This window comes from Myxine glutinosa, chromosome 4, assembly GCF_964187855.1.
Source record: "Myxine glutinosa chromosome 4, kmMyxGlut1.1, whole genome shotgun sequence".
Classification (NCBI taxonomy): Eukaryota; Metazoa; Chordata; class Myxini; order Myxiniformes; family Myxinidae; genus Myxine; species Myxine glutinosa.
Window position 1 is genome coordinate 201,719,579 of NC_136264.1, and position 14,127 is coordinate 201,733,705.

At 48.6% G+C, this 14,127-nt stretch overlaps 1 protein-coding gene across 3 annotated transcripts in view; it reads right to left on the minus strand.

Moving 5' to 3' along the window:
• The window catches only part of PLXND1 (plexin D1), a 538,253-nt gene that overhangs the window by 35,707 nt on the left and 488,419 nt on the right, over positions 1-14,127 (minus strand). For 2 of the 3 annotated variants that reach the window (XM_078776913.1, XM_068114236.2), the window contains exons 15-19: positions 3,524-3,620; positions 3,275-3,414; positions 666-842; positions 456-552; positions 150-356 (exon numbers count right to left, since the gene is read on the minus strand). In XM_078776913.1, coding sequence (XP_078633039.1) covers positions 150-356; positions 456-552; positions 666-842; positions 3,275-3,414; positions 3,524-3,620 — 718 coding nt within the window. The remainder of the gene's footprint in view (positions 1-149; positions 357-455; positions 553-665; positions 843-3,274; positions 3,415-3,523; positions 3,621-14,127) is intronic. The other variant, XM_068114237.2, reaches the window with a different exon arrangement.

Here is a 14,127-nt window from a genome sequence, read left to right on the forward strand (position 1 = left end):
TTGATTGATTTTTTTCCACCTGACTTGACATTCTAAATATCTCATGATGTCTTCTTCTTCTTCTATGACACTTCAGGTACATTAACGAGTCTATTGTGGGTTCTTTGAAACAGACTGAGAGTTTGTAACCCTCGGTGCCAAAAACTCACCTCTATTGAAAGCTGCACTGCGTCCTTCCGTCCCTTGTGGAACAAGGACTTCGAGTGCATTTCAAATACGGGATCTCGAGAGTAACGGAAACTTTTAGCCGTCACGTGACCGTCGAGGATCAATAAAACCTTGGAGGTAAGCGGAGCTTCCGGGCTCAGTGCGGGAGAAGGGCAGAACACAGTCGTGTCGCTCTTTATCTGGCACTCCTAGAAAGCAAAGCACAGGCAAACATCTGCTGATCTTGCTGCACATTTGCACAACCGACTTGGTAAGTCCTAAACAGAGTTCGTCCAAAACGAGGTTACCTTGCCACAGTTGTACATTTGGCTTCTGTCGCTCCTCATGCAGGCCCGCTGTACCAGAGTAAAGCCCTCTCCGTGGATTGTTATGTTTCGGCCTCCACTGTAAAAACAAAGGTTTTTGCAAATTGTTGTTATTAATCTGACACTTTTGCTCTTCTCGTCACTCCACCACCTGTTCTTTCCACATACAAGTTCAGGTCCCAGGCTCTGTACCTGCGGAACGCGGCAGCAGGTTCGAGCTTTTCGGTGATTGGGTTCTTGGTGTAAGTGAATGTACGTGAGCGATTGGGGATCCCACAGCCATTATTCCCATCAAATTCCAGGCAGAGTTTGACTTCACATGCTGAGTAACTCTTGGGCATCTTGCAGAGAACTGTCATGCTGTTCCGGCTGAGGAGCATTTGTGTGAACGTCACAAAGAATCCCACATAGCAAGTAGGTTTGCCTCAATTAAATATCTGAGGAGCATTTGTGTGAACGTCACAAATAATCCCACACAGCAAGTAGGTTTGCCTCAATTAAATATCTGAGGAGCATTTGTGTGAACGTCACAAATAATCCCACACAGCAAGTAGGTTTGCCACAATTAAATATCTGAGGAGCATTTGTGTGAACGTCACAAATAATCCCACATAGCAAGTAGGTTTGCCACAATTAAATATCTGAGGAGCATTTGTGTGAACGTCACAAATAATCCCACATAGCAAGTAGGTTTGCCACAATTAAATATCTGAGGAGCATTTGTGTGAACGTCACAAAGAATCCCACACAGCAAGTAGGTTTGCCACAATTAAATATCTGAGGAGCATTTGTGTGAACGTCACAAATAATCCCACACAGCAAGTAGGTTTGCCACAATTAAATATCTGAGGAGCATTTGTGTGAACGTCACAAAGAATCCCACACAGCAAGTAGGTTTGCCACAATTAAATATCTGAGGAGCATTTGTGTGAACGTCACAAATAATCCCACAAAGCAAGTAGGTTTGCCTCAATTAAATATCTGAGGAGCATTTGTGTGAACGTCACAAATAATCCCACACAGCAAGTAGGTTTGCCTCAATTAAATATCTGAGGAGCATTTGTGTGAACGTCACAAATAATCCCACATAGCAAGTAGGTTTGCCTCAATTAAATATCTGAGGAGCATTTGTGTGAACGTCACAAATAATCCCACATAGCAAGTAGGTTTGCCTCAATTAAATATCTGAGGAGCATTTGTGTGAACGTCACAAATAATCCCACATAGCAAGTAGGTTTGCCTCAATTAAATATCTGAGGAGCATTTGTGTGAACGTCACAAATAATCCCACATAGCAAGTAGGTTTGCCTCAATTAAATATCTGAGGAGAATTTGTGTGAACGTCACAAATAATCCCACACAGCAAGTAGGTTTGCCTCAATTAAATATCTGAGGAGAATTTGTATGACCGTCACAAATAATCCCACACAGCAAGTAGGTTTGCCTCAATTAAATATCTGAGGAGAATTTGTGTGAACGTCACAAATAATCCCACACAGCAAATAGGTTTGCCTCAATTAAATATCTGAGGAGCATTTGTGTGAACGTCACAAATAATCCCACATAGCAAGTAGGTTTGCCTCAATTAAATATCTGAGGAGCATTTGTGTGAACGTCACAAATAATCCCACATAGCAAGTAGGTTTGCCACAATTAAATATCTGAGGAGCATTTGTGTGAACGTCACAAATAATCCCACATAGCAAGTAGGTTTGCCTCAATTAAATATCTGAGGAGCATTTGTGTGAACGTCACAAATAATCCCACATAGCAAGTAGGTTTGCCTCAATTAAATATCTGAGGAGCATTTGTGTGAACGTCACAAATAATCCCACATAGCAAGTAGGTTTGCCTCAATTAAATATCTGAGGAGCATTTGTGTGAACGTCACAAATAATCCCACATAGCAAGTAGGTTTGCCTCAATTAAATATCTGAGGAGCATTTGTGTGAACGTCACATATAATCGCACATAGCAAGTGGGTTTGCCTCAATTAAATATCTGAGGAGCATTTGTGTGAACGTCACAAATAATCCCACATAGCAAGTAGGTTTGCCTCAATTAAATATCTGAGGAGCAATTGTGTGAACGTCACAAATAATCTCACATAGCAAGTGGGTTTGCCTCAATTAAATATCTGAGGAGCATTTGTGTGAACGTCACAAATAATCCCACATAGCAAGTAGGTTTGCCTCAATTAAATATCTGAGGAGCATTTGTGTGAACGTCACAAATAATCGCACATAGCAAGTAGGTTTGCCTCAATTAAATATCTGAGGAGCATTTGTGTGAACGTCACAAATAATCGCACATAGCAAGTAGGTTTGCCTCAATGAAATATCTGAGGAGCATTTGTGTGAACGTCACAAATAATCGCACATAGCAAGTAGGTTTGCCTCAATTAAATATCTGAGGAGCATTTGTGTGAACGTCACAAATAATCCAACATAGCAAGTAGGTTTGCCTCAATTAAATATCTGAGGAGCATTTGTGTGAACGTCACAAATAATCGCACATAGCAAGTAGGTTTGCCTCAATTAAATATCTGAGGAGCATTTGTGTGAACGTCACAAATAATCCCACATAGCAAGTAGGTTTGCCTCAATTAAATATCTGAGGAGCATTTGTGTGAACGTCACAAATAATCCCACATAGCAAGTAGGTTTGCCTCAATTAAATATCTGAGGAGCATTTGTGTGAACGTCACAAATAATCGCACATAGCAAGTAGGTTTGCCTCAATGAAATATCTGTGTTTTCCATCATTTTTCCATGTTGCATTGATCTCCAGCCCCAACTCACCTCGTAACTTCACAGGAGTTATCCTGATCTATTCGCACGTTGAGGGTGGAGCCAGCATCCAGATGTTCTCCGGCAATGGTGATCTCTGTTCCACCTGCCTTAATGCCCTCTTTGGGATCCAGGGCTGTCACCTTAGGATTCTGCAAACAAACCACGTTATCCACTCCTCAATATCAACCCTCATGGTGCTTCTTATTCTAACGTTCATGGACCCGTGCTGAGGCTAAGATGACAAGATGAACCACTTACCACATAATCAAATGGTGTAACCACATGCTTGCCCTCAATAACGACCTTCAGCTTTGTCGACATTACATTTTCGCTCTTTCCAGTGACGCATACAATCCTGAAAGACAAACACGACGGTAATCTTCAACTTCCATCTTAGCTCCGTGATGTTGCCCCCATTTTCCCCTCCAATGACTGTGAAATTATTTTTTCACTTTGTACAAGCTTTTCTTCAGGTTCTGTCTCATGACAATAACACGTGGAAGACAAAAGTTTGAACGATGTCCAGGGCCCTTGTGAGCTGATACCACAATATGCCAATTTGGACGTTCTAGTCGAGTTACTTTATTATTATGGCATACAAAGTGACATTGTTAACCTGAAACAGGGATGGCCTCCAGCAGTGGTTCTTAAACCGGGGGTGTGCCCCCCAAAGGGGGACATGAGAACATTTCAGGGGGGCATGAGGGGTCTGGGGAAAATGCTGGCATTAAGGGCATATCATGCAAAATGAACACACACATAAAACTATGTATGTGTATATGAATAAACAAATAAATATGTAAAGAGGAAGATTGTGTGTGTGTGTATGCATGTATGCATGTATGCATGTATGTATGTATGTATGTATGTATGTATGTATGTATGTATGTGTGTATATATGTATGTATGTATGTATGTATGTATGTATGTATGTATATATGTATATATATATATATATATATATATATATATATATATATATATATATATATATATATATATATATATATATATATATATTGTTGCGAATATGGAATTTGGCCTCCATATCCGCTTGTAAATATTCCCCTATTTCCCCAATACTCCCCAACTATCCCCAATCCCCCATTCCCTAGTCCCATTGTCTGTAAACAACAATCAGTAGAGCCGACCTTCCCCTTTTTCCCCCATTAAATGTCGTGCCCAGGTCCACCGCACCACACGTAGACAACTTTCGGACATCTTGCTAGTTATTCTTAGTCTATGTCAGTTGAGGACTCGTTTCCATTAATTATGACTCTTCGTTGCACCAGAATGTGATTATATGGCACCAGTAGTGAGTTTAGGACCTTTCCCATACCTCCTCCCATCTTCTTCCCCAAACAACAACAATAACAACAACTACAACAACAATTACAACTACAACTACAACTACAACAACAATTACAACAACAATTACAACAACAACGACGCTGCGCGGGGGGAGTGTGCGTCATCACACCGGCTCGGTTAGCCGCCATTGACAATGCGCGCCGGACCATGCGCTCCACGGGGTTACCACGAAGGGGCTCCTTGTCAGTCCCCCGTCAAGGGCGGAGCCTGGTAAACCCCCCCGCACGCACCCAATGAGAAGCAACGTGCCGATTCCACGAGGCGGAGCTAACGAGCCGAGGGCGTGTCACTCCCCGCCGGATATACGCAGCCACTCGCCGGACGTGACGTCAGATGCGCCCCCAGCTTGAGCAGACAAGTCACCATCTCCGAGCGCTGAATACCTCCCCGCATCTCTGGACCGGACCGAGTCGATTCTGACCTTTGAGCCCAGGTGCACCTGGAGCCATCGATCCTGCCTTTCCTAGCCATCAAACCCCGTGTGAGTCAGCCTTTTGTCCCGTTTATCTGTCGTCTGTTGGGAATAATATAAGAGTGTGTCTAAGTGCTTGTCTTTCTATGCTGTACCTCTCGTCCTTGTAATCTAACCTTCCGTAACAATATAACCTCCTCCGGAGGTCTTGAGAACTGAACCCTGGTGTCGTGTCATTTGAATCCCAGCTGTGTGTCTTTTCCTTCATTGATCTAGCGTAGCGCGATTAGTCGACGTTCGGGTATAATCGGGTAACTTGTGCAGACGTGGTCATACCAAAACCGCTCGGTAAATAACATCTAAGCCACGTCTGTAACAATTGGTGTCGAGGAGTGGAATTCGAACCCGGGACTAAATTTATTAGGCCCAAATTTGTAAAAATTAGAATCGATTCGGAGCGCGTTTCCCGCGCGAAATTATAACGGCGAAATTTGATTTTGTTATACGAAAATAAAAACCCGAATTTTGAAGGTCGCGCTATGGCAGACCAAGACAGCTGGGGTCCGGTAGGGGAGAGTGAGGCAGGGTCGGTCCAGGACCAAATTGAGGGACGCGAGGAGAGCGAAGCAGTGAGGGCGGCAGGGTCGCAAAATAGCGTTGTCATGCACGAGGTGGCCACGGCGTCCACGCCCGCGACCGTGGCAGCGCCGCCGATGGATTGGGGCCTATTTATGGAGAAAATGAAGGCCCTTATGGCCCAGTATAGCGAGGAAATGAGGGAGGAAATGAGGGCTCGGAGTGAGCAAATGAGGGCTCAGAGTGAGAAAATGAGGGCCCAGAGTGAGCGATTGAAGGAGCAATGGGGGGTAATGGGAAACCAAATGGGGGTAATGAGGGACGAAGCGAGGAGTACTGGTGAGAAGGTAGACAAAAATTTTGAGGGGTTAGACAATGGGATAAAAGAGGTGAGAAATGGGTTAATGGGGGTAGAAAACAGAATGGCCGCTCAAGAGAATCAAATGGAAGGGATGCAAAAAGGGTTAGAGGGGTTAGAAAACACCATGGAAGGCAAATTGAGGGACATGAGGGACCAAGCGGAAAGGGAAGTTAACCAAATGGGGCAGCAGATAGAGGGGGTCAGAATGGGGGTAGAAACCAAACTGGATGCTCACAGGGAGGAAATGGAGCAGATGAGGGTGGCATCTGGGCAGGAGATGCAAGTGATGGGAGAGGAGATCAGAGGAGGAGTGAGTGAGGAGGTCGGAGGAGTGCGCGAGGAGGTGAGGCACTGTAAGGAGCACATGGAGAAGGAGGTGAGAAAGGGGACTGTAAAGTTACAAGGGGGCATAGAGGTCCTGACGCAGGAGGTGGAACAGCTGACGGAGGGACAAAAAGGACTAACGGAGCAGGTTCAAAGGAACACTGCGGTATTAGGAGGGTTGAAAGCGACACAAAACGACATAAAAAACGACTTGATAGCGACAAAGAGGGAATGTCAGATAGTACGTGAGGGACTGACAACGAGGTTGGACGAGGTGATAGAGGTAATGGAGACGAAGGACCGGCAGGTGAGGACGCACATGGAAACGGTCAAGGTAGCCTTAGAGGATGAGCTTGAGGAGACGTACCGGGGAATAAAAGAGGTGAAGCAGAAATTAGAAGAAGTGGAAGATGAAGAAGGGGTGAGCGAAATTAAGAAGCGACGGAGAGGGGATAAGAAAGAGATAAAAGAGGAGATAAAAGAATTGGTCCAAAGTCTGTGTTTGGATCGTGATGATGTGCTCATTAACCGGATGAGGGATTCGCAGGTGATGGAGGAGAAGCGAAGAGGAAGAGGACCCGGTGTAAGTGGTGACCAATATGGTCGTGCGTATGATGCGCCAGGGGATTTAAGAAGCTTGGGGGTCGAGATGGACCCGGGTGTTCGTGAGAGGCCGTTGGTGAAGTGTGCGACCGGTCTGGTGTGCGAAAAAGGAGGTGTGCGAGAAAGTCCGACTCTGGGGTGTGTGAGGAAAAAGTGCGTGCCAAGGAGTGAGGGTGCTGGCGAGAGTGAGTCGGTCGTAGCGCGTGTGCGAGGGAGCACATGGGAGCGTGGTGTGGTGAGTGTTACAGAGGGTGTGACGGGAGAGTGTGCGCAGGAGTGTGCGCGAGAAAGGTGTGTGACGGACAGGTGCATGGGGAAAGAGTGCGCTGTCAAAGGCAAGGAAGAATGCACGCCTGTGGTGAGTGTTGCAGAGGGTGTGACGGGAGAGTGTGCGCAAGAGTGTGCGCGAGAGAGGTGTGTAACGGACAGGTGCATGAGGAAAGAGTGTGCTGTCAAGAGTAAGGGTGAGTGCGTGGTTAAGAGTGGAGGTGAGAGTATTGAGAGTGACAAGGAGAGTGAGTTGGTTATGACAGGTGAGCGAGTATGTACACCTGGGATGGAAGGATGCACACCTGGAATGGTAGAGCGTGAGTGGGAATGCACGCTGGAGTTGGTGGTGAGGCACGTGGTTGGGTGTGCGAATGAGGGCACACCTGTGATTGTCACAGAGGAGGTGACCAAGGAGGGGGCGCGAAGCGGTGTATTGGTGAGGTGTGCGAGCAACGAATGTGTGCCAAAGTGTTCGGTGGTCAGGTGTGTGACCAAGGCTGTAAGTGGAATGGGTGTACCTGGGTGTGTAAGGAAAGGTACGAGGAGCATGGGCACGGCTGGATGTGTGAGCAAGGAACGGGCTGCGGGGTGTAAGCGTCCAGGTGAAGCATCGACGTTAGACGGGGTAGAGTTTAGAACGACTTATAGCCGAATCGGGCCCTCGGTGCGTGCCGGGCCTCGCTTTGAACGGCCGCGTCCGTGCTCCACTAGGCGGAGCTGGCAGCCCGATAGAAAGGGTCGTCATGGCGACCACTTTTTGGTGAGACGTGCCGGCAGGTCGAGAGCGGGACATTGGATGGCTCCGTGCCGAGATGGTGCGTGGGATCTCGGCACGGGTAAGCCCCCGTCCCTGCCCCGAATGCCGGACGCATCCAGCCGCCGGCACAAAACAACCAGTATCCATTGCTTGGCTTTACGAAGCCGGGCTTTGGACAGGAATTGGCGCACCGAGAGGCATTAGTGAGTAGACTGGGTGATGAGGTTAGTGTTTTGGACCCAAAATTAGAGAAAAACAAAATTTGATGATTGGCAAGGGATTGGCAGTAGTGATTGGCAGATGATGGGTAGTGATTGGCAAATTTTTGATTTGTTGAAATTTGATGTGCAAAATTGGTAGTGAGAGACCCCCGATGTGGTGGGATGGCATCCCTGCCACCCTTCCCATGTGTGGGGGCAAAGGAGCAATAGATTATGGGGTGTATGGCAGTGAAAACTAGCCCGGGTGGGTTAGGTTATATTGATAGGGCCCTAGAAGATGACATTAGGTAACGTTAAGTTTAGTTCGTGACTGATACCTGTAGTGGGGAAGCAGATAGATTAGTATGGATGATAATGACGTGGGAGCGCAATAGTTTAAAGGGACGACTGGGAAGCGCAAGTTTCAGAAGGGAGTAGTTAGCTGAGATGATGCCGTGTGTGTGAGAATTGAACAGGTGTGATTGCACAGGTGTGCAACTGGACAGGTGTGTGGAGCAGTGTATGAGTAGTAAGTGTTGTGGATCAGCGCGAATGCGCTTGGGGAGAGAAGGGTGCAGGTGGCACCAGGTGTGAGAGCACAGGTGTGCAGGTACAGGTGTGTGGAGAGAGTTGGAGTAAGTGGTACGGAGTGGTGTGCATGGTGCGAAGGTGTGGATGGGGGAAGAGTGGACCCCTTTCACGAGTACCCGGGGCGGGTAGTGTAAGTGTTAGGTAGAGGGTACAGGTAAATTGTGGTTGGATATTGGCATTTGTGGTGCGGTGGCAGAATGGTGTTGTGGATGGGTGCATTAGTGTTGTGGAAATGGCTGGGCGTGTAGCCTGTTAGTGTGTGTAGTTGGTTGGGCACTCCACCACTGTGAGGATGTCGGCCAGGTGAGGCCGCAGGTGGGCTCTGGGAGCCGGTAGAGTTGTGGATGGGGCCCGAGGATCCGGAGGACGGACCCGGGTAGCCCAGTGCCAGAGAGGGCACCGAGTGGGGATAGAGCCAGAGGGCCTTCCCCAGGTAGTTAGGTTAGGGTGAGGAGCAGGTAAGCTCGGAGGCAACTGCAGTGGTGGAGGTGTGCAGGTGGGTAGACCCACTGGGAGAGGTACACGCCACAGCCCAGAAATTGTGCGAGGGCACCGGGAGATGAATCGGGGGAGTGAGACCCCAAATTGAAGAGCACCACAGTCTGGCCAATGGGAATTGGTTTTTAGAACCCATAGTGTAAGAGGGCCAATGGTTTGGCCGGAGAAAGACCCCGGGTAGTGTAAAGTTGTTAAAGTCACTTAGGAAATAGTTAGGATTGATGAACCTGTCGCACCATACGCAGCCACTTACCTGTGGTGATGATGATGACTCCACACCTGTGTTTTCTTTGTTTTGTTGCAGGAAATGAAATTGCTGTGTGGATTGTGAGACGCATCACGACGTGGATGAGACATTGGGGTGATTCCATCTCTCCCTCCCTAGGAGGGACTGATGATGAATTGGTTATGGCAAATTATGATGTTGAGTTGGAGATGGCAAATTATGATGAAAGTTGAAAATGGCAAATTTGATTGGTTAGGAGGGAGAGAAGACGAATTTGGTTTATGGGAGGAACGGGGAAGACAGTAGGGATGTTTGTTGATTGATAAAGTAGATGTTTATGGGTAGTGTTGTGTTTGGTGGATACAGTAAGGGGTAAGGGAGGGGCCATGTAGGTTACCTGGTGGGGGGGGGGGGGGGCGTACGGTAGGAACGTACCTGTCTCACCTGGTTCCCATGTGCCCCCAGTGTGCATCATCTTGTATTGCGTGCACTTTTGCGCCCTTACCACCTTACTCACTTGTCTTTTCTTTTGTCTCCCACCTCCGAGGATCTGGCTTTGGGGTAGAGAGAGAGGAGAGAGAGGTGCTGGCTACGCAGTTGTGGGCCTGCACTTTCGCTGCTTGCTGCTTGGATCGATACACCATATGGACCGCAATGTTTGTGGCCACCCACCATGGACCGCAGCTCTTTTGCGGCCAAGCACCACCCGTGGATGGACCTATGGGTCAACGTGGCACCTATGCCATGCAGGTGAACCACTTTTAGTTGACACCACTGAAGGCCACAATATAGAAATGGACGCGGTTGGCGCCTTTCTTTATTTTTTGAAAGAGGCAAGAAGGCCAAGTGCACCACACGAAGGCAAGACCAGCGGCAGAACATCGGCCGGCTGCGACACCACCGGTGATTTATAGACACTTTATTGGTGCACCGGATGGTGCTCACTGTGTGATGGGGTGGTGCTTGATGCTTGGAAGGGGTGCTCTGCACATTATTAAAGGCCGTAGGCCACAGAGCACTCGTGGGTTGGTGTATCGATGCTAGCATGCGTGCTCTCTCTATGCATAACATCTGCATGTGTTCCTCCAAAAACAGGTCCTGGATCGTAGTGTAAAAATCAGCGTAGTCTTGTGTAAATAATGCTCTCTACCGGCTGTATGTTTAGTTTGAGGATTCTTTCCGGATTCGGTTATCCTGTGGGTGTGTTTCTGTGAGGAGAAGGGTGCAACGTCGCAGGGGGACATATTTACTCATTTGTGAATATCTGTAAAACTGTCGCACTCAGGGTAGAGTTAATAGTAGAGGGAACTACATTGCGTGCCACACTAAAGTAGGTAAAAATTTATCGGGTCGGGACGCCCTGAGGGTAGAGAAGGGTGCAATGTTGCGAATATGGAATTTGGCCTCCATATCCGCTTGTAAATATTCCCCTATTTCCCCAATACTCCCCAACTATCCCCAATCCCCCATTCCCTAGTCCCATTGTCTGTAAACAACAATCAGTAGAGCCGACCTTCCCCTTTTTCCCCCATTAAATGTCGTGCCCAGGTCCACCGCACCACACGTAGACAACTTTCGGACATCTTGCTAGTTATTCTTAGTCTATGTCAGTTGAGGACTCGTTTCCATTAATTATGACTCTTCGTTGCACCAGAATGTGATTATATGGCACCAGTAGTGAGTTTAGGACCTTTCCCATACCTCCTCCCATCTTCTTCCCCAAACAACAACAATAACAACAACTACAACAACAATTACAACTACAACTACAACTACAACAACAATTACAACAACAATTACAACAACAACGACGCTGCGCGGGGGGAGTGTGCGTCATCACACCGGCTCGGTTAGCCGCCATTGACAATGCGCGCCGGACCATGCGCTCCACGGGGTTACCACGAAGGGGCTCCTTGTCAGTCCCCCGTCAAGGGCGGAGCCTGGTAAACCCCCCCGCACGCACCCAATGAGAAGCAACGTGCCGATTCCACGAGGCGGAGCTAACGAGCCGAGGGCGTGTCACTCCCCGCCGGATATACGCAGCCACTCGCCGGACGTGACGTCAGATGCGCCCCCAGCTTGAGCAGACAAGTCACCATCTCCGAGCGCTGAATACCTCCCCGCATCTCTGGACCGGACCGAGTCGATTCTGACCTTTGAGCCCAGGTGCACCTGGAGCCATCGATCCTGCCTTTCCTAGCCATCAAACCCCGTGTGAGTCAGCCTTTTGTCCCGTTTATCTGTCGTCTGTTGGGAATAATATAAGAGTGTGTCTAAGTGCTTGTCTTTCTATGCTGTACCTCTCGTCCTTGTAATCTAACCTTCCGTAACAATATAACCTCCTCCGGAGGTCTTGAGAACTGAACCCTGGTGTCGTGTCATTTGAATCCCAGCTGTGTGTCTTTTCCTTCATTGATCTAGCGTAGCGCGATTAGTCGACGTTCGGGTATAATCGGGTAACTTGTGCAGACGTGGTCATACCAAAACCGCTCGGTAAATAACATCTAAGCCACGTCTGTAACAATTGGTGTCGAGGAGTGGAATTCGAACCCGGGACTAAATTTATTAGGCCCAAATTTGTAACAATTAGAATCGATTCGGAGCGCGTTTCCCGCGCGAAATTATAACGGCGAAATTTGATTTTGTTATACGAAAATAAAAACCCGAATTTTGAAGGTCGCGCTATGGCAGACCAAGACAGCTGGGGTCCGGTAGGGGAGAGTGAGGCAGGGTCGGTCCAGGACCAAATTGAGGGACGCGAGGAGAGCGAAGCAGTGAGGGCGGCAGGGTCGCAAAATAGCGTTGTCATGCACGAGGTGGCCACGGCGTCCACGCCCGCGACCGTGGCAGCGCCGCCGATGGATTGGGGCCTATTTATGGAGAAAATGAAGGCCCTTATGGCCCAGTATAGCGAGGAAATGAGGGAGGAAATGAGGGCTCGGAGTGAGCAAATGAGGGCTCAGAGTGAGAAAATGAGGGCCCAGAGTGAGCGATTGAAGGAGCAATGGGGGGTAATGGGAAACCAAATGGGGGTAATGAGGGACGAAGCGAGGGGTACTGGTGAGAAGGTAGACAAAAATTTTGAGGGGTTAGACAATGGGATAAAAGAGGTGAGAAATGGGTTAATGGGGGTAGAAAACAGAATGGCCGCTCAAGAGAATCAAATGGAAGGGATGCAAAAAGGGTTAGAGGGGTTAGAAAACACCATGGAAGGCAAATTGAGGGACATGAGGGACCAAGCGGAAAGGGAAGTTAACCAAATGGGGCAGCAGATAGAGGGGGTCAGAATGGGGGTAGAAACCAAACTGGATGCTCACAGGGAGGAAATGGAGCAGATGAGGGTGGCATCTGGGCAGGAGATGCAAGTGATGGGAGAGGAGATCAGAGGAGGAGTGAGTGAGGAGGTCGGAGGAGTGCGCGAGGAGGTGAGGCACTGTAAGGAGCACATGGAGAAGGAGGTGAGAAAGGGGACTGTAAAGTTACAAGGGGGCATAGAGGTCCTGACGCAGGAGGTGGAACAGCTGACGGAGGGACAAAAAGGACTAACGGAGCAGGTTCAAAGGAACACTGCGGTATTAGGAGGGTTGAAAGCGACACAAAACGACATAAAAAACGACTTGATAGCGACAAAGAGGGAATGTCAGATGGTACGTGAGGGACTGACAACGAGGTTGGACGAGGTGATAGAGGTAATGGAGACGAAGGACCGGCAGGTGAGGACGCACATGGAAACGGTCAAGGTAGCCTTAGAGGATGAGCTTGAGGAGACGTACCGGGGAATAAAAGAGGTGAAGCAGAAATTAGAAGAAGTGGAAGAAGGGGTGAGCGAAATTAAGAAGCGACGGAGAGGGGATAAGAAAGAGATAAAAGAGGAGATAAAAGAATTGGTCCAAAGTCTGTGTTTGGATCGTGATGATGTGCTCATTAACCGGATGAGGGATTCGCAGGTGATGGAGGAGAAGCGAAGAGGAAGAGGACCCGGTGTAAGTGGTGACCAATATGGTCGTGCGTATGATGCGCCAGGGGATTTAAGAAGCTTGGGGGTCGAGATGGACCCGGGTGTTCGTGAGAGGCCGTTGGTGAAGTGTGCGACCGGTCTGGTGTGCGAAAAAGGAGGTGTGCGAGAAAGTCCGACTCTGGGGTGTGTGAGGAAAAAGTGCGTGCCAAGGAGTGAGGGTGCTGGCGAGAGTGAGTCGGTCGTAGCGCGTGTGCGAGGGAGCACATGGGAGCGTGGTGTGGTGAGTGTTACAGAGGGTGTGACGGGAGAGTGTGCGCAGGAGTGTGCGCGAGAAAGGTGTGTGACGGACAGGTGCATGGGGAAAGAGTGCGCTGTCAAAGGCAAGGAAGAATGCACGCCTGTGGTGAGTGTTGCAGAGGGTGTGACGGGAGAGTGTGCGCAAGAGTGTGCGCGAGAGAGGTGTGTAACGGACAGGTGCATGAGGAAAGAGTGTGCTGTCAAGAGTAAGGGTGAGTGCGTGGTTAAGAGTGGAGGTGAGAGTATTGAGAGTGACAAGGAGAGTGAGTTGGTTATGACAGGTGAGCGAGTATGTACACCTGGGATGGAAGGATGCACACCTGGAATGGTAGAGCGTGAGTGGGAATGCACGCTGGAGTTGGTGGTGAGGCACGTGGTTGGGTGTGCGAATGAGGGCACACCTGTGATTGTCACAGAG